The sequence below is a fragment of the Tachysurus vachellii genome, chromosome 12 (genome assembly GCF_030014155.1).
Source record: "Tachysurus vachellii isolate PV-2020 chromosome 12, HZAU_Pvac_v1, whole genome shotgun sequence".
In the NCBI taxonomy this organism is placed as follows: Eukaryota; Metazoa; Chordata; class Actinopteri; order Siluriformes; family Bagridae; genus Tachysurus; species Tachysurus vachellii.
In genome coordinates this window covers 11993972-12013840 of record NC_083471.1, presented here as the reverse complement: position 1 = coordinate 12013840, position 19869 = coordinate 11993972, and the positions used below count along the sequence as shown (strand labels likewise).

Below are 19869 nucleotides of genomic sequence, written 5' to 3'. Positions count from 1 at the left end.
GGGACTCTGAATGTTGGTACTATGACAGGGAAAGGTAGAGAGCTGGCTGATATGATGGAGAGAAGGAAGGTGGATATACTGTGTGTACAGGAGACCAAGTGGAAGGGTAGCAAGGCTCGTAGTATAGGAGCAGGATTCAAGCTGTTTTATTATGGTGTGGATAGTAAGAGAAATGGGGTAGGTGTGGTCCTGAAGGAGGAGTTTGTGAGGAATGTTCTGGAGGTGAAGAGAGTGTCAGACAGGGTGATGAGTCTGAAGTTAGAGATTGAAGGGGTGATGTTGAATGTTGTTAGTGGTTATGCCCCACAGGTAGGTTGTGAGTTAGAGGAGAAAGAGAGATTCTGGTGTGAATTCGATGAGGTGATTGAGAGTATTCCCACGGGTGAGAGAGTGGTGATAGGAGCGGATTTTAATAGACATGTTGGTAAGGGGAACACAGGTGATGAGGAGGTGATGGGCAAGTTTGGAGTTAAGGAAAGGAACCTTGAAGGACAGATGGTAGTAGACTTTGCTAAGAGGATGGACATGGCTGTGGTTAACACGTATTTTCAGAAGAGGGAGGAACATAGAGTGACTTACAAGAGTGGAGGCAGGAGAACACAGGTAGACTACATCCTTTGTAGAAGAGGCAATCTGAAAGAGATTAGTGACTGTAAAGTGGTAGTGGGAGAGAGTGTAGCCAGACAGCATAGGATGGTGGTGTGTAGGATGACTCTGATGGTCTGTAAGAGGAAGAGGTCAAAGATAGAGAAGAAAACTAAGTGGTGGAAGCTGAAAAAGGAGGAATGTTGTGAGGAATTTAGACAGAAGTTGAGGCAGGCTCTGGGTGGTCAGGTAGTGCTGCCGGATGACTGGGAAACTACAGCAGAAGTGATCAGGGAGACAGGGAGAAAGGTGCTGGGTGTGTCATCTGGAAGGAGGAAAGAAGATAAGGAGACTTGGTGGTGGAATGAGGAAGTTCAGGATAGTATCCAGAGGAAGAGATTAGCCAAGAAGAAGTGGGATATGGACAGGACTGAAGAGAATAGACAGGAATACAAGGAGTTACAGCGCAGAGTGAAGAGGGAGGTGTCTAAGGCCAAGCAGAAGGCATATGAAGAGTTGTACACTAGGTTAGACACTAGAGAAGGAGAGAAGGACTTGTACAGGTTAGCTAGACAGAGGGATCGAGATGGGAAGGATGTGCAGCAAGTTAGAATTATTAAGGATAGAGATGGAAGGGTGCTCACAAGTGAGGAGAGTGTACAGAGGAGATGGAAGGAATACTTTGAGGAGCTGATGAATGAGGAAAATCAGAGGGAAAAAAGAGTAGAAGGGGTGAACTCTGTGGAACAGGAAGTAGATAAGATTAGAAAGGATGAAGTCAGGAAGGCTTTGAAGAGGATGAAAAGTGGAAAGGCAGTTGGTCCTGACGACATCCCGGTAGAGGTCTGGAAGTGTCTAGGAGAGGCAGCAGTGGAATTTTTAACTAGTTTGTTCAACAGGGTATTAGAAAGTGAGAGGATGCCTGAGGAATGGAGAAGGAGTGTGTTAGTGCCGATCTTTAAGAATAAGGGTGACGTGCAGAGTTGCAACAACTATAGGGGGATAAAGTTGATGAGCCATACAATGAAGTTGTGGGAAAGAGTAGTGGAAGCTAGGTTAAGGAAGGTGGTGGAAATTTGTGAGCAGCAGTATGGCTTCATGCCGAGAAAGAGCACAACAGATGCAATTTTTGCTCTAAGAATGTTGATGGAGAAGTATAGGGATGGTCAGAGGGAGTTGCACTGTGTGTCTGTAGACTTAGAGAAAGCGTATGACAGGGTGCCAAGAGAAGAGCTGTGGTACTGTATGAGGAAGTCAGGAGTAGCAGAGAAGTATGTCAGAGTGGTGCAGGACATGTATGAGAGGAGCAGGACAGTGGTGAGGTGTGCTGTAGGTCAGACAGAGGAGTTTACAGTGGAGGTGGGACTGCATCAGGGATCGGCTCTGAGTCCCTTCCTGTTTGCTATAGTGATGGACCAGTTGTCAGAGGAGGTCAGACAGGAGTCTCCTTGGACGATGATGTTTGCAGATGACATTGTGATCTGTAGTGAGAGCAGGGAGCAGGTGGAGGAAAACCTGGAGAGGTGGAGGTTTGCGCTGGAGAGAAGAGGAATGAAAGTCAGTCGTAGTAAGACTGAGTACATGTGTGTGAATGAAAGGGAGGGAAGTGGAATAGTAAGGTTACAGGGTGAAGAGGTGAAGAAGGTACAGGAGTTTAAGTACTTGGGGTCAACAGTCCAGAGTAATGGAGAGAGTGGGAAAGAAGTAAAGAAGCGAGTGCAGGCAGGTTGGAGTGGGTGGAGAAAGGTGTCAGGAGTTCTGTGTGATAGGAAAATATCAGCAAGAATCAAAGGGAAGGTGTACAGGGCAGTGGTGAGACCGGCCGTGCTGTATGGTTTAGAGACAGTGTCACTGAAGAAGAGACAGGAGTCAGAGCTTGAGGTAGCCGAACTGAAGATGTTGAGGTTCTCTTTGGGTGTGACAAGATTGGACAGGATTAGGAACGAGTACATCAGAGGGACAGCCCATGTTGGACGTTTGGGGGACAAAGTTAGGGAGGCGAGATTAAGATGGTTTGGACATGTTCAGAGGAGGGAGAGTGAGTATATTGGTAGGAGAATGTTGGACATGGAGCTGCCAGGCAGGAGGCAAAGAGGAAGGCCAAAGAGGAGGTATATGGATGTAATTAATGAGGATTTGAAGCTAGTGGGTGTAAGTGTTGAGGATGCAGAAGATAGGGTTAGGTGGAGAGAGATGATTCGCTGTGGCGACCCCTGAAGGGAAAAGCCGAAAGAAGAAGAAGAAGATATATATATATATATATATATATATATATATATATATATATATATATATATATATATATATATATATGCATGTAATATATATTAATAAAAATAATAATTTGGGCGCACGGGCGCCCCTAGTGGGGGGCGGCGCCCTTAGCATTTGCCTGTTCTGCCTATGCGCAGGGCCGGCCCTGCTTGCATGAACAACTACAGTGACCACTACCATTCTCCACCTCAGTGGTTCTCAACCAGTGGGGCGCGAGTAGGCTACAAGATGGGAGGGGAAAAAATCTGAAAAAAATTGTTCAGTTTTTTTATCATTAAACTACTGTCATCAAAAGTTATCGTTTTGTATATACGTAATAAAAATTTAAATGTGTTTGGGCTGGTTTGTCGATAGTGAGCGCGGAAATACAGGTGATAAGTGGTTTTATTAAGCGAGTCATTGAGTCGTTCATTCAAACGATTCGTTCAAACAGCCGATTCATCACGAATGAGACAGATGTTTGTGAATGGGTCATTGAATCTTTGACTCAACCGATTCGTTCAAATCACTGAATCATTCAAAACACGATTGAGTGTTGCTGTGAGTGTGAGACGCGCTATGCTCTGATCTTTGTTTGGATTCATCAGATCTATTTTCGCTGCTAAAATAGACCAAAACCTTCAATATTTCGTCTAAAATGTAAGTGACTTGATCTGTAAAACCCGAGTGTATGCCTACTTCTTATTTATTTATTCATTTATTATTATGTTTGCTGTCTTGTAAACATATCGAAAAAGACAAAGTCAGGGCTGTTTTTGTTGTTTAACATCTAGATGCAATTGTTGTACGCCATCACTGATTATAACTCAAACAAATCATCCTCCTGGCGACTTTTTTTTTGTCAAAAGCAACAAATCCAGCGACTTTTACTGGTGTTTTTTGAGACTTTTGTGGTGTTTGGAGACTCGAAAGCACGAAACACTCTGCAGTTAGGCCTACTGTGCTCAACGAGCAGCGGGTGCTGCCGTGAGCCCCTCTCCCGTCCAAAAGCACTCACAGGCGGTCAGTCTCTCAGTAGCATCGCGCTGCAGTCAGAGCAGAGAGGAGACACACACCCCTCCGCGTCCAGGCTGCAAATGAATCGCGCATGCGCATGGATGCCGCCGTTCCCGCCCTGGTTTACAGAGCAGGGTGTAAATGTAAATGTTTCTTCACTTTTTCTTACACAAAAATAAATCACTGCATTTAAATTGACTCACGCTATAGCTCTCCATTCACTCTAGTCTAGTCTCTTGCCAAGTTCGCTTGTGCCAGCTCTCGCTAGTCTGTTATCATCAATCTCGATTTACATAGGCCTTTACTACAAAACCCCAACAGTCTTTTTAAAGACTAATCCCACATTTTTTTTAAAGATTAGATCAAATCTCAGCCCATATGTCTCACTGCCTTTTATCATGTATCAGCTAATGTTTATTCTGCTCTGGCAAAAAACAGTTGTTTATTGAATTAGTGTATTAGAGTTTTTAATAGACTTTAGATCAGGTGTGCCAAACTCAAATTCTACTTCCGACTGATTCATGATTATTTTTCCAAAGTTCACATAGGACAAATGAAACTGGGTTGTGGGCATTTTCCCTGACTTAAGTTAAAGAAAATTGGTACAAATGAGCATGACTAACCATCGTTTGAGCTGTTTTCAAGTTGTTTATCTCCCTTGTCTGAAATATTTTGCTACCGACAAATTTGTAAAGCTCACGTTTCCTAATTCTTCTGATGATTTTCTTTGAGTTATTGAGGTTTGGGTTTGTTGACTGCATGATATTCATGACGATGTCATCTGGGGGAAAAAAAAAACAAAAGATCAATTCAATTTATTACAATTAAATCCTTTCAAATAGGAATTCAAAAATTGCATTATATTATACTGCCTGAGATTATTTTTTGTTTGTGAAGATTGGTAAAAAAAAAAAAAAAAAGTACTGTTTAAGAGAGACAAAGGTGTGAACCTGTGAGTTTCATGAATGTTTTAGGGTCCAAAACTGCCTCAGAGATAGTCTTTCCACCCAGTTTATAGTGATCTTCAGCAGCCACAAGTGCATCAGTAATTCTTCAAAGATGACAAAACATGGTGAAAATATGTACTTTTATCTTGATTATATTAAAGTAACTGCTATATTTGGCAATATTTTGAAATTTTGTACTGTATTTGTATGACAGCAACTATGTTTTTCTAAATCTCACATGAAGGTTGATTTTCCAAGTTAACTCACATTGTTTCGATTACCACCTTAACCCTGTGATGGTAGACGGTGTAGTGAAGCATGTATCGATTATGGAAGAGCTCGTACATGTTTATTGCTTCCTGAAGGATATAAGAAAGAAACTCAATGTTTTTTATATCAAGTGTCTTTTTGCATTAAAGGATTTCCACACTTTAAATTTTACATTATCTCTCATGCAAATCTGCTTTTTCGGTTCATCCTCATTGCAGCAAACTCGTGCAAACATCATAAAGCGCTTATGTGAGTTGCTTTTCATCCCCAGATGCAGGCAATCTCTAGAAAAATGATTTAAAAATTGTGCATTTTACACACAGAATATGCACAAGTGAAACTCACCTGCTGATATAATCCATTTTGTCAACATCAATGCCTGTGCATTTATTGGCCACAATCTCAAAAAGTAGGACTTGGCCTGTGTTCTTCCACGGTAGGGCCACTATATCAGGCAAAACATATACAGATCATAAAAATGAAACAGAAATTTGCTGTGACTAATGACTTATATTGATCCTTACATCTATAACCTATTTGACCCTATGATTGTGCTTTATGTATGTGTGTGTGGTGTATTTCTGTTATTATTACCTCGGCAGAAGATCTTGAAAGTGGTGGGCCCTCAATAAGTTCATGGATGAAATCGAAGTCTCTTTTTTTAAATCTTAATGTTTTACCTTCATACTTGTAATATTCTTTTAGCATCTTTTTCTTAATGCCATGTGAGATCAGCAGGTCAAACATTTTGACTGATTGTTCTTCATGCTATGCCATAGACAAAAAAGAGCAGTATAAATCAATCCATATTTATTATTAAACTACAATAGTGATAATTTTACAGAGCTCTTCAAATGAACAGGCTTAACTCTAAAACTGATATTAAACAGAATACATAGCATAGTTTGATTACAAACACAAATTCTTCACCTTCCAATTTTCTAATGCCTCTGAAAATACAATTTAATGCAATTACAATTAAAATACAATAGAGAGAGAAGAAGAACAGCAAAAATAAACCAAATAACTCTCTATTGAACCAGAACCTTGCATTAATCTTAGCTATTTAAATGAAATATTCAAGTTCATTTTGGTGGTAAATTTAAATGTAAAATTGTTTAGTTGCCAGTTTCTCTGATAGCTCCATCGTGACTTCTTCAAATAAATGTGAAAACGTGCCGTGACCTTCATATGAAAAGTAGATTTTACTGATTATTTTTCAGAATGATATTAATTAGGTATAGACATAATACAGAAGAGTCAAACTAAAAATATTTCTGTAACAAATTCAAGATTAAATTGTTGGAACATCCACTCTATTCTTTGCTGCTGCTTGCATGAACAACTACAGTGACCACTACCATTCTCCACCCCAGTGGTTCTCAACCAGTGGGGCGCGAGTAGGCTACAAGATGGGAGGGAAAAAAATCTGAAAAAAAAAATTTTCAGATTTTTTTTATCACTAAACTACTGTCATCAAAAGTTATCGTTTTGTATATACATAATAAAAATTCAAATGTGTTTGGGCTGGTTTGTCGATAGTGAGTGCGGAAATAGAGGTGATAAGTGGTTTTATTAAGCGAGTCATTGACTCGTTCATTCAAACGATTCGTTGAAACAGCCGATTCATCACGAATGAGACAGATGTTTGTGAAAGGGTCATTGAATCTTTGACTCAACCGATTGAGTGTTGCTGTGTGTGAGACGCGCTATGCTGTGATCTTTGTTTGGAGTCATCAGATCTATTTTTGCTGCTAAAATAGACCAAAACAGTCAATATTTCGTCTAAAATGTGACTTGAACTGTAACACCCGAGTATAGGCCTACTTCTTATTTATTTATTTATTTATTTATTTATTTATTTATTTATTTATTATGTTTGCTGTCTTGTAAAAATATCGAAAAAGACAAGATCAGGGCTGTTTTCTTGGTTGTTTTTGTTGTTTAACATCTAGATGCAATTGTTGTACTCCATCTTAACAAACTTGAAGACTATGAAGTTTATTAATGACCAACTTCTAAAAAAAAAATGTTTAGTTGTCTTTGTAAAGAAATGCTCACACGCACGCAGCCACACACACAAACATGTTTAAATACATTTATGTTTTTAATAAAAAAACAATAAATTGTTGTTGTAACAGCAATATCTCCAAGTTTTGTTTTTCACTTTAAAAATGTCATGATTTGCCAATGCAAAGAGAGTACCGCCATCTTTTTTCCCCCACTTCAAGCATGGATTATGACACAAACATCATCCGCCTGGCGACTTTTTTTTTCTCAAAAGCGACAAATCCAGCGAATTGTACTGGTGTTTTTGGAGACTTTTGTGCTATTTGGAGACTCGAAAGCACGAATCACTCTGCAGTTAGGCCTACTGTGCTCAACGAGCAGCGGGTGCTCCCATGAGCCCCTCTCCCATCCAAAAGCACTCACAGGCGGTCAGTCTCTCATTAGCATCGCGCTGCAGTCAGAGCAGAGAGGAGACACACACCCCTCCGCGTCCAGGCTGCAAATGAATCGCGCATGCGCATGGATACCGCCGTTCCCGCCATGGTTTACAGAGCGGGGTGTAAATGTAAATGTTTCTTCACTTTTTCTCACACAAAAATAAATCACTGCATTTAAATTGACTCACGACATAGCTTGCCATTCACTCTAGTCTAGTCTCTTGCCAAGTTCGCTTGTGCCAGCTCTCGCTAGTCTGTTATCATCAATCTCAATTTACATAGGCGTTTACTACAAAACCCCAACAGTCTTTTTAAAGACTAATCCCACATTTTTTTAAGATTAGATCAAATCTCAGCCCTAGCCAGTATTTTTTTTAAAACTGCTAGGCAGTAGCTACACTTAGCTAAAAACCACCCATGCGACTAAGACACACATACACACACACACTAACGAAGGACTACAATCGTTATGTGTTAAAATAAAATCTGAATTGTCTGCAAAATAATTATTTTGTTCGTTTTATTAAAGATTGTGCTTAAGTCCCGACTGATTAGCCCCCGATACGTCTCTCAACATAGCCACAAAATGGAGAAATTTCTTGTGAGGACCAACAAGCCAACCGATGCACCACCAGCTGCAGAAAAGCTTCGAAGGTACGATGAAGCATACCTGCAGTTTGGGTTTACAGTCATGGCTGATATGAGACCTCAGTGTGTCGTGTGTGCCGAGGTGCTGGCCAACAACGCATGCTGGCATTAAAAATAAACTGGCTGAATATTTTAAAAGAAAGCTTGATGGCCTCCATCAGCAACAGGCAACCATTTCAGTGCACAGCACTGTGTCTAAACAGTGTTTGGAGGCATCGTATGTAGTGGCCAAAAGAATCGGTAAACTGGGTAAACCGCATACAATCGTCGAGACTCTCATTTTGCCGGCAGCACAAGACATGTGCAGAATAATGATAGGCGATAGTGCAGCAGACAAACTCGGTGCAGTACCACTGTCCAATGACACAGTGATGATATCAGAGAGCAACTGATAAAGTTGCTCTCTGATATCATCACTGTGTCATTGGACAGTGACGATATCAAGTTCATAAAAAAGAGTCCTTACTACGCGCTGCAGCTGGACGAATCCACTGATATTGCTGGGCAGGCACAGCCTCTCACCTATGTCAGGTATCTGCGGGACAAGGCGATTGAGGAGGATGTCCTGTTTTGCCAGCGTCTTCAGTCACACACTACAGGAGAAGCTATTTTCAATGTCCTTGATATTTTTATCCATGAAAATGGTTTGGCTTGGGACCGATGCGTTGGCCTATGCACAGATGGTGCGCAGGCAATGACGGGCGTGAGCGTGGCCTAGCTGCTCGCGTTCAGCTTCAAAAATTCGCTCGTGATAACTTGGTTACACTGAAAACTTAGGTTTAAGATATCTGACCAACTGAGGCTGTAATTTTCGCTGTTTCACTTTTATCTACACCAGCATGTGAGTACAAAGAAAACACAAACATTATGCTTCTACAGTATGAACACTGTATTAAATTGCAGCTTAGGAAGAATGTATTAAGAGCTGGTGCATAATGCTATATCCAGTATTTATGGCAAAATATTATATAATAGTCCACTATACTTAAACAGTGACAGACATAATATAAGCATCTATTTTTGCATTTCTAGCTGTGAAGTGAGATTTTTGTCATATTGCAGATATTCAATGACTCCATCCATGGCCATATTAAGATGCATCCCTTGCTGGTGGACATCATTGATACTCCAGAGTTTCAACGCCTGAGGAACATCAAGCAGATGGGAGGAATTTATCACTCTTTCCGGGAGCTTCTCACAATCGCTTTGAGCACCCCATTGGGTGAAAATGTCAAAGCATTCATATGAATAGAAAACTATGTTAGCCGAAGAGCAGAAGTTGCTAATATGGGGAACAAATAATGAATTTTTTTTTTTTTTTTTTTGTGAAAGTTTCTTTCTTTTTATTGCAAACAAAATCAAATAACAATACAGAATCCCATTTTGGTTTTACATGAAAAAGGAGTAAAGTAAAAGAATAACAATAATAAAAAGGAAGTAAAAAAGGAAAATCAGAAAACAAACCACCCACCACCCGCCCACCCTGGGTCCTGGCCCTTTTTAATTATCGAGTACCAATAATTTTAATTTTACAAAAGAAAAGAAAACCTAATCCGGCAAAACCTGAAGGCCTATGAAATATGAGATAAATGGTTGCCATTTATGAAAAAAACCTTGAGGTATTACCTCTTATCGTATATTTAATTTTCTCAAGCCTAATAAAAAACGCTGCATCCTTTAGCTTTATACTTTGTACTTTATCCTTTATACTTTGTGAGTGAGATGGTGGGACTGAGGACTTCCCCTGAAGAAGAAGGCGACGTCTGGCCAACAATGATGTAAAGCTAATAACTTTTTTTGCATGGAGTTTAACTGAGATGCTTCATCTGGAAGTCCAAATATAGCAATCAATGGGCAGGGTTGCAAATGTACTCCCAGAATAGTGGACATCATACTGAAATAACCCGACCAATAATTATATACAGTAGTCGTGGACAGAAAAAAACATGTGACTAAGGTGGCATTGTGTGTTAGAGCATCTGTCACATTTGTCCTCGACATCTGGGTAAATTTGAGACAATCTATATTTAGAAAAATGCACCCTATAAATGACCTTAAACTGGATAAGTGCGAGACGAGCACATGAGACATTACCAAAGACATTTACAGTACAACACTATCCCACCACCTGTCCCCAAGCTGAAGTCCCAGTCCGCCCTCCTAAGCAGCCTTTGTTTTGGAGGTAGATTGGTCACAGAAATCCAGAATATGTTTATAGATCTCAGAAACAGCACCTTTTCCTTGTGATTCATACGTAAGTAACCCTTCCCATTGTTGGGGAGGTGGCGCTGAGAGTAAGCCAGGAAAACTTTTTTGAACAAAATGCCTAACTTGAAAATATCTAAAGAGGTGGCTGGCAGGTAGCCCATACAATGACAACAAATTAGCAAAACTGTTAAAAAATCCCTCTGTGTAAAAGTCAAGAAAACAGTGTATACCTTTGCTATACTGTACCACACTGAGAAAAAAGAATCCAGACATGAAGGAGGAAAAGATGATTGCTGCACAACGGACCTAAAGGAGAAGCAGTTACAAACTTGAAACGTTTCCTAAATTGATACCAGATTTTTGGAGTATTAAACACAACAGAATTTTTAACATACAAAGAAAAAATACCTGAAAATGTACGTGGCACATTAATACCAAGGGCATGTCCAGATGCTTAAGTTTCAAAGCAGTTGTGTTAATTGGATAACATTCACTCTTCTGAAAATTTAATTTATATCCAGAAAAGGAGCTTAATGTCTCAAGAGTGGACAAGATACCAGGTAGACCAGATACAGGGTCAGATACATAGTAGAGATGAGCCGGATAGTCGGCTGAAACGAGTATCCGGTACGGATAAAGCACCTCTGCCGAGTACGAGTATTATCCGAGTAATACGAGTCAATATCTGTGCTCGGATTGAATGAAAATCATCATTGGGTAGCTGATTGTGTCAGCGTTCTGTGATAGGCTAGTCACAGCGCCCCTCCCCTACACACATACAGATGTATTGTGTTGCTGTGTCTCGCTCTGCTCACTCACAGTCACACACAGAACAGCTCTCTGTCTCTCCCTCAGTCACTCGGGTTCGCGGGTCTTTTCCGTTAACGTTTAGGGTTTCTTCAGCTTTTTACTCAGGATTGTAACGTTAATAATACGTACTTACTAACCAGTAGAGTTCTGGTAAACGTGGGTTCGTTCAGATGTGGTGCTTGCTTGGTAGAATGCGACTCGCATTGCGTCTCTGCCTGTCGGAGATTTTTTTTCTTTTTTAAACCTTCAGCTGTCTCTAACCAGTAACCAGACACTGAGTGTCACATGTTTTTGCTGTATTTCATAAAAACATAAAAGGTAGTAAGCTAGTGTTATAAATATTACAAATTAATTATTACTGGTTAAAGCCCCGCCCATTTCAAGACAAGCCCCGCCTACTCCGAGTACAGATAAAGATACAGATAATTCATATGGTTAACAGATACAGATAATGCTGTACTAGCTCATCCCTAATACATAGACCAGCAAATCATCTGCATACAGCGATAGTCTGTGTTCGATGCCGTTCCTAGTGATGCCTTTAAATGAAGTAGAGGATCGTAATGAAATGGCCAAAGGTTCAGTGGTCAAGGCAAATAATGATGGTGAGAGAGGGCAGCCCTGAGGTGTCCCATGTTTCAATGGAAAATAATCTGAGCGCACATTGTTTGTTTGAATACTGGCTTGAGGTGATGTATAAAGTAATTTCACCCAACTAATAAATTTATTACCAAAACCAAAACCGTTCCTATGAAGTAGAGAGGGCAGCCCTGAGGTGTCCCATGTTTCAATGGAAAATAATCTGAGCGCACATTGTTTGTTTGAATACTGGCTTGAGGTGATGTATAAAGTAATTTCACCCAACTAATAAATTTATTACCAAAACCAAAACCGTTCCTAGTGATGCCTTTAAATGAAGTAGAGGATCGTAATGAAATGGCCAATGGTTCAATGGTCAAGGCAAATAATGATGGTGAGAGAGGGCAGCCCTGAGGTGTCCCATGTTTCAGTGGAAAATAATCTGAGCGCACATTGTTTGTTTGAATACTGGCTTGAGGTGATGTATAAAGTAATTTCATCCAACTAATAAATTTATTACCAAAACCAAAACCGTTCCTAGTGATGCCTTTAAATGAAGTAGAGGATCGTAATGAAATGGCCAATGGTTCAATGGTCAAGGCAAATAATGATGGTGAGAGAGGGCAGCCCTGAGGTGTCCCATGTTTCAATGGAAAATAATCTGAGCGCACATTGTTTGTTTGAATACTGGCTTGAGGTGATGTATAAAGTAATTTCACCCAACTAATAAATTTATTATCAAAACCAATTTTTTTTAATACAGCAAATAAATACTCCCACTCTACCCTATCAAATGCTTTTTCGACATCCATTGAAATCACAATCTCAGGTACCGTTTTGGAATGTACCGTATGAATAATATTTAAAAGTGTGCGAGTATTAAAAAATAAATGACGTCCCTTAATAAAACCGTTTTGCCCCTCAAAAATAATGCTGGGAAACACTCTCTAGGTGCAGAGCTATAGTTTTTGCCAGAACTTTAACATCAGCATTTAACAAAGATAGAGGCCTATAGGAACCACATAAAGTTGGATCTTTGTCACTCTTCAAAAGAAGAGATATCGAAGCTTGGGTCATAGTAGTTGGGAGAAAACCATTTTCCAAGGATTCATTAAACACTGACAGAAGTAAACAAATTTTTTGAAGAACTCAATAGGATACCATCAGGTCCCGGGGCTTTATTGGACTGCATCGCTTTAATCGAGAATTTTATTTCTTCAAGGGAGAGTGGGGCATCTAGTTCTTGTACACGGTCAGAATCAATGGTTGGGTTTTCAAGGTTGTCTAAAAACTGATTCATAATAGCAGTATCGGCCGGAAATTCAGATTTATACAAAGAGGTATAAAACGATTTGTACGTGGCATTAATTTCTACTGGGTCTGTAACAATTACATTAACATTATTATTAATTTTAGGTATCAAACGTGAGGCAGATTGACGTTTCAATTGGTGGGCCAATAGTCGATTCGCTTTATCCACATGTTCATAGTAAGTGCCGCGTGTCTGCAATAACAATCGCTCTACTTCCCTAGTGGAGATAAGATCAAATTCTGTCTTAAGGTTAAGACGTTTCTTAAACAGTTCTGGGGAGGGATTGGATGCACACTCTTGGTCAAGGATACCAATAGCAGAAGTGAGTTCTGTAAGCTTGGCCTTATGTTTTTTATTATAATGAGAGGAGTATGAAATAATCTGCCCCCTAAGGAAAGCCTTAAGTGACTCCCAAAGTAAAGATGATGATGTAAGTTCGTTCTATTGAAACTCATCAATAGAATTAGCCAGAAATTCACAAAATTTGTTATCTGCCAACAATAGAGAATTAAATCTCCAAAGGGGGGAGTAGATCTCTGTGTGGACAGCTGAATATCCAGAAATAGTGGTGCATGATCTGATATTAAAATACTTGAATAATCAACTACAGCAACAGATGAGTTCAAGCTGTTATCTATGAAGAAATAATCTATTCTTGAGTATGACTGGTGAACCTGAGAGAAAAAGGAGAATTTTTTAATTAAAGGATTACGAACTCTCCAAGGGTCAACCAACCCATTCTGATTCATAAAGTCAGAAAAAGATTTTGACATAGCTGACTGAGATATTGGTTGTGAACTAGATCTATCTAGCACTGGGTCAAGTACACAATTCAAATCACCTCCAAAAATCAACAAATGAGAATTTAAATGAGGTATGTTACTAAGTAATCTGTTGGCGAATTCAACATCATCAAAGTTGGGTGCATAAACATTTACCTACACATGCCTACAACCATAAGCAGAGATCGGGGACTCGAGTCATATGACTTGACTTGAGTCGGACTTAAGTCGCACTTTTGAGACTTGAGACTTGCTTGTCAAATATTAAAAAAAGACTCGATTTTGACTTGACATTCATGACTTGAGACTTGACTCTGACTTGAGTTAAATGACTCGAAATAACTTGTTTTTTGTTTGTTTTTTAAAATCCGTTTTTAAACGCACGCAAGAGCGTAATCTAACCACGTGATGCAGAAGGCAAGCAGAGGGAGAGCGCGCACTAACTAATAAACCTTAACAGTTGTGACGAAACATGGAAGGCGCTACACCAAAAATTATTTCGGGTACCGGGATTTTGTGCAAGATAAGAGAAGAACAGCAGTATGCGACCACATCGCTCACAATTGAGTAGCAAAGTTCTATCAAATTAAATTTTTTGCAATTGCAATGTAGTGTAAATGGTTGGTCACTGTTTATGTGGAAATCTTTTTTGCAATAGCACTTATAATTGGCCTCCAGTGTTAGGCTTTGAGTGAAAGCATATGGATTTTTTTATGGGGATGCACATTATATATAAAAAACATAAATATAAAAATCAAAAATTTCAGAGTTACAAGCACAGCCATATTCTTGTATCGCATGCACACGCACACACATTCAATTTAAAGGGATAGTTCACCCAAAAAAAAAATAAATTCTTTCAGAATTTTTTCACCCTCATGATGTTACAAACCTGTATAAATGTATTTGTTTTGATGAACACGGAGGAAGATATTTTAAGGAATGTTTGTAACCAAACCATTCATGAGCCCCATTCACTTCCATAGTATTCCTTTTTCCCCACTATGGAAGTGAATAGGGCTCATAAATGGTTTGGTTACAAACATTCCTCAAAATATCTACATGTGTGTTCATCAAAACAAATAAATTTATAAAGGTTTGTAACATCATGAGGGTGAGAAAATGATGACAGAATTTTCATTTTTAGGTGAACTATCCCTTTAATTAATAAATTACACTCACTCCAATCATCTCTCTCTCTCTCTCTCTCTCTCTCTCTCTCTCTCTCTTTCTCTCTCTCTCCAATAGTTAATTCACTACAAGGTTTGTGTGATTCAATAATTTAAATTTTTTGATTTACGTGATTGATTGTTGTTGTTATTCTGTTGTTAAAAAGGAAGGATCTAATTCAGGGGCGTAGCCATCATTTAAAAAGTGGTGGACGAAATGTCTATTGTTATGTTTTTTTTTCAGTTAACCCTTGTGTAAATGACAGGTTTTATTTTTAATCATGATTTTTATATGCGTTATGATTATATATGATTATAAAACAGAAAGAAAGAAATGGAACAGCTTGCCACTGGGACAGTACCCTTAAAAGCCACATGCTCTCACCTGTAAAGCTTCTTGTGTGACATCCTGAATCTATCCTTACAAACCTAGGCTGTTTCTTCCTCATTCTTGACAACACATAAAAACGTAAAATTAGTGCAATGAAAGAGCAGCCCATTAAATAAAGATCGTACCTATCAGCATACTGTAACATTTCCCCTGTGTTCTACCCTCATTCACCGGACTACATTACCCATCATCCTTTGCACCCCGTCATCCAGCATGTTTGTGTCCCGTCTTCACCTGTCTGTTCACCCGGACTCTATTTATACTCATCACCACTGTCTTCACTCATTGTCGGTTATCGTCTTTACTACGTTGTATGTATGTGTGATTTACCTGCTCCTTATTATTAAAATGACATCTTTAATGTCGCTATTCGTCGTCCTCGTCTCTGTCGTGTACATACAGTGACATACTTGATATTATGTAGAACTGGCAGAGTTAAACATGCTGTAAAATCTCAGTTCAACATTATCTTTATTCTTATTTGAAGGGTTTTGATAACACACTTAAAAGAGTTAACACACTAAACACACTAAAAGAGTTTATATAACGTTTGTCAAAGCAGCTGTTTTTCCTTATAATCCTTTAAATTAAAACTTGCTAATTATTCAACAAGAGCAACATGCAGAGTTACTAAACATTGTGCAACACAATTCGGATACCATATGCCAACTTACACTTGACATTTTTATAAAAAAGGAGTGAAGCGTTTTTTGCCGCTTTGAGCTCATCGTAACCGAATGCTGGACCGCGGGTGCGACTCGAGCTACAGTACTGGGGGCGCGTGATGATGACGTGACAATTGAGTGACTGATTGCCGTGAACGTCATGTATACACGACTATCTTAAACTTTATTGTCTCTTTGAATTTTAAATCACTCTGCATTTATAGACATTGCTCCATTAAAACCTCAACATGTGGTGAACACAACTTTCCACTAAAAAAGTGAGGGGGACAAATTTACTTTTTATAAAAAGTGCCCCATGTAATCTACACCCCTGATCTAATTTAAGGATGTGTTCATGTCCCATTAAAAGGGAATGCCTGTTCAAAAAATGCCATTTGGTTGCAAAGAAACCATTGTACTTTTATATATATATATATATATATATATATATATATATATATATATATATATATATATATACTTTTCCATGGTCTTCTGCCATGTTTGAGGCATACTGAAAAGCAACTTTTCATGCTTTTATTTTGGCCTTATTTCAGTTACATTTACATTTTAGGCTTTGTAGTTTTGATTTTTATTCATTTTTAGATTTTTATTGTATTTACAACTCACCTGTATTTGGACACCTTTTAAAAACAAATGCATATAATAATTTTTTGGTGCAAATAAAACTCTCATAGTCCATAAATACTGTAGATTTAACTTTGTTTAATACATACATTTAGTTAAATCATCAAACATCTGTATGACTTGCCAGTGACTTGCTTGACTCAAGCTAAGACTTGACTTGAATTGCTTGACGTTAAGCAGTGACTTGACTTGACTTGACTTGACTCTCACAAAAAATGACTCGGACTTGCTTGAGACTTGAAGGTTAAGACTTGAGACTTACTTGAGACTTGCACATGTGTGACTTACTCCCACCTCTGACCATAAGGTATCTGCCATTTCTATCAGCAATAACATCGGTAGGTAGAAACTGAATATTTTTACTGATCAAGATAGCAACTCCTCTTGATTTAAAGTTAAAGTTAGAATGAAAGACATGCCCTATCCAAGAAGCCTGCAGTCTACAATGATCTTTAGATTTGAGATGAGTTTCTTGCAAAAACACTATGTCGGAATTAAGCCGTTTCAAATGGCTAAAAACTTTACCACGTTTAGATGGGCTACTCATGCCACGTATATTCCAGCTAATGAAATGATACACACACGAAGACCCATGAATATATACACACCCCAGGAAAAGGAAAAAAAAAAAAAAAAGGAATAGAAGAAAAAAAAGTCTCCAAAAGGGAGACAATTACACAAAAACAAGAGAGAAAAAACATTGATGCCACGAGATTGTGATATCAACTCGGAGAATAGCCTGAGACTAAGCTGTAGTAGAGAGATAGATAATTCCCACCGAGTCTTAATACTGAAAATGTAAATGTAATGTAAACCCCATTATACCCTGTTCCAAATTATTATGCAAATAATATTTTTCTCATTTACCTAAATAATTGATGTAAATAACAGTCAGCATAATTCTCATGTTATCAACTATTAAGAGTTATAACAACATTTTAACTTTTTAAACATTTTAACAGGTCACGTTACATTTTAACATAGGACCCTTATTTGATAGCAGCTTCACAAGTCTTGCATCCATTGAACTTGTGAGTTTTTGTACAGTTTCTGCTTGAATTTGTTTGCAAGATGTCAGAATAGCCTCCCAGAGCTGCTGTTTGGATGTAAACTGTTTCCCACCCTCATAGATCTTTTGCCTGAGGATGCTCCAAAGGTTCTCAATAGGATTGAGGTCAGGGGAGGATGGAGGCCACACCATGACTTTCTCTCCTTTTATCCCCATAGCAGCCATTGATGCAGAGGTATTCTTTGCAGCATGAGATGGTGCGTTGTCATGCATGAAGATGACTTTATTACGGAAAGCATAGTTCTTCCTTCTGTACCAGGGAAGAAAGAGGTAAGTCAGAAACTCTACATACTTTGCAGAAGTCATCTTTACACCTTCGGGGACCCTAAAGGGGCTGATCAGCTCTCTTCCCATGATTCCGGCCCAAAACATGACTCCACTACCGCCTTGCTGACGTTGTAGCCTTGTTGGAACAGGTTGGCCGTCCACCAACCATCCACTACTCCATCCATCTGGACCATCCAGGGTTGCACAGCACTCATCAGTGAACAGGACTGTTTGAAAATTAGTCTTCATGTATTTTTCTGCGAAATGCAGCCGTTTCTGCTTGTGAGCATTGGTTAGTGGTGGCCGAATAGAAGGTTTATGCACAGTTGAAAGACTCTGGAGGACTCTACACCTTGATGTCCGTGGGACTCCAGAGGCACCAGCAGCTTCAAATATCTGTTTGCTGCTATGTAATGGTATTTTAGCAGCTGCTCTCTTGATCCAATGCATGGATCTGGCAATCTTCCTCAATGTGCCTTTATCTGCACGAACCCGTCTGTGCTCTGAATCAGACACAAATCTCTTAATAGTGTGATTATCACGCTTAAGTTTTCGTGAAATATCTAATGTTTTCATACCTCATCAAAGGCATTGAACTATTTCACTCTTTTCGGCAGCAGAGAGATCCTTTTTCTTCCCCGTATTGCATGGAAATTGTGCTCTGCTTAATAATGTGGAACACCCTCCTTTAGTAGTTTTTCCTTCAATTGGGCTCACCTGGCAATCTAATTATAACAGGTGTCCAAGATTGTTTTCAGTGATCAAAAGAGCCCTGAGACACAGTGCCATCCATGAGTTAAACTGAAAAACAAAATATTTCATCTTTGTGACACTTAAATAGAATTTTCATAATAATTTGGAACAGGGTGTATATAAACAGGAAGTAAACACATACTGATATTACCGTATTACTGCAGAATAAATCTACCCAATGTTCATCGTTTTTATATACTTCTTGGCCTCTTCTGCAGAAACAAAGTCTTTTTCCACACCTTTATATGTAATCCGCAGACGAGCCGGAAAGAAAAGACCATAACGAACCCCTTCCAGGCCGTGCAGTTGCCTCCTAACCTTGGCTGTGTGGTCGGGGAAAACGGACATCTTTATTTCTCCCACAGCATCTTGTCGTCTCTCTCTGGCACACCGTAGAACATTCTCACAGTCGCTATAATGAAACCTGGCAATAACAGTGCGCAGTCGCTCACCGTGTTTGGGCTTCGGCTGAGAGGTTCTACTGTATGTGCTCGGTCTAACAGCGGTGTTTCATCCAGTTTAAAAGCTTCCTTCAGCAGTGTAGAGACAACCGTAGTGTTAATGACGGTATCCTAGGGAATCCCGACTATCCTAATGTTATTCCGTCGCAACCGAGATTCGAGGTCCTCACACTTATTTTGCAGCGGAGCAAACTCTGTGTTTAATAATTTAAAAAAATAAAAAAAGTTGGTGTATAATTTTATGTTCACCAGTGATATTTAAATGCAGTTATTTTGTTTAAGCCGGAGGGGAGAAAGTGCTTCGTGGGCCTTCTGTGTGTTTCTGGGTGAGCGTGAAGCATCAGTGTTGTTCACTTTTAGTAATTTCACAAAAGGTGTTCATTGGTCATGTACATACATACACTTATTGAAATGAGTGCAATATTATTAATGCTTAATGATTTAATGTCATGTGTTCTTTAATATATGCAGAGAAGTCTGTCATATGCTGTGATAGTGTGTGCATGTGCCAGAGTTGGGATAAAAAATAAGTTTGAGACATTGTAATTCATTTCATTCTAGTTATTTACTGTGTTGTAATACCTAGTT

General features: G+C 39.1%; 2 protein-coding genes across 6 annotated transcripts in view; one reads left to right on the top strand and one right to left on the bottom strand.

Annotated features, from left to right (window-relative positions):
* Positions 1-3803: 3803 nt before the first annotated feature.
* LOC132855048 (deoxynucleoside triphosphate triphosphohydrolase SAMHD1-like) lies at positions 3804-5187 on the bottom strand. The gene is made up of 4 exons (XM_060883761.1): positions 5070-5187; positions 4806-4906; positions 4479-4636; positions 3804-3884 (listed from the first exon to the last, which is right to left on the bottom strand). The coding sequence occupies exons 1-4, from the start codon at positions 5147-5149 to the stop codon at positions 3804-3806; spliced, it is 420 nt and encodes a 139-aa protein (XP_060739744.1). The 5' UTR covers positions 5150-5187.
* Positions 5188-16661: 11474 nt separating this feature from the next.
* Positions 16662-19869, top strand: part of LOC132855432 (putative nuclease HARBI1) — a 10076-nt gene continuing 6868 nt past the window's right edge. For all 5 annotated transcript variants that reach the window (XR_009649323.1, XR_009649324.1, XR_009649325.1 and 2 more), the window contains exon 1: positions 16662-19869. This exon is cut by the window's right edge. The gene's annotated coding sequence lies outside the window, so the exon portion shown is untranslated.

What these genes read in the sequence shown, in the direction of transcription:
- LOC132855048 (XM_060883761.1), bottom strand. Translation starts at nt 5,149, where the DNA reads ATGTACGAGCTCTTCCATAATCGATACATGCTTCACTACACCGTCTAC. An exon ending in AACATTCATGAAACTCACAG is followed by an intron (nt 4,637 to 4,805) that starts GTTCACACCTTT and finishes TTTTTCCCCCAG; the next exon opens with ATGACATCGTCATGAATATC. An exon ending in TGAAAACAGCTCAAACGATG is followed by an intron (nt 3,885 to 4,478) that starts GTTAGTCATGCT and finishes CTCTGACTGCAG; the next exon opens with CGCGATGCTACTGAGAGACT.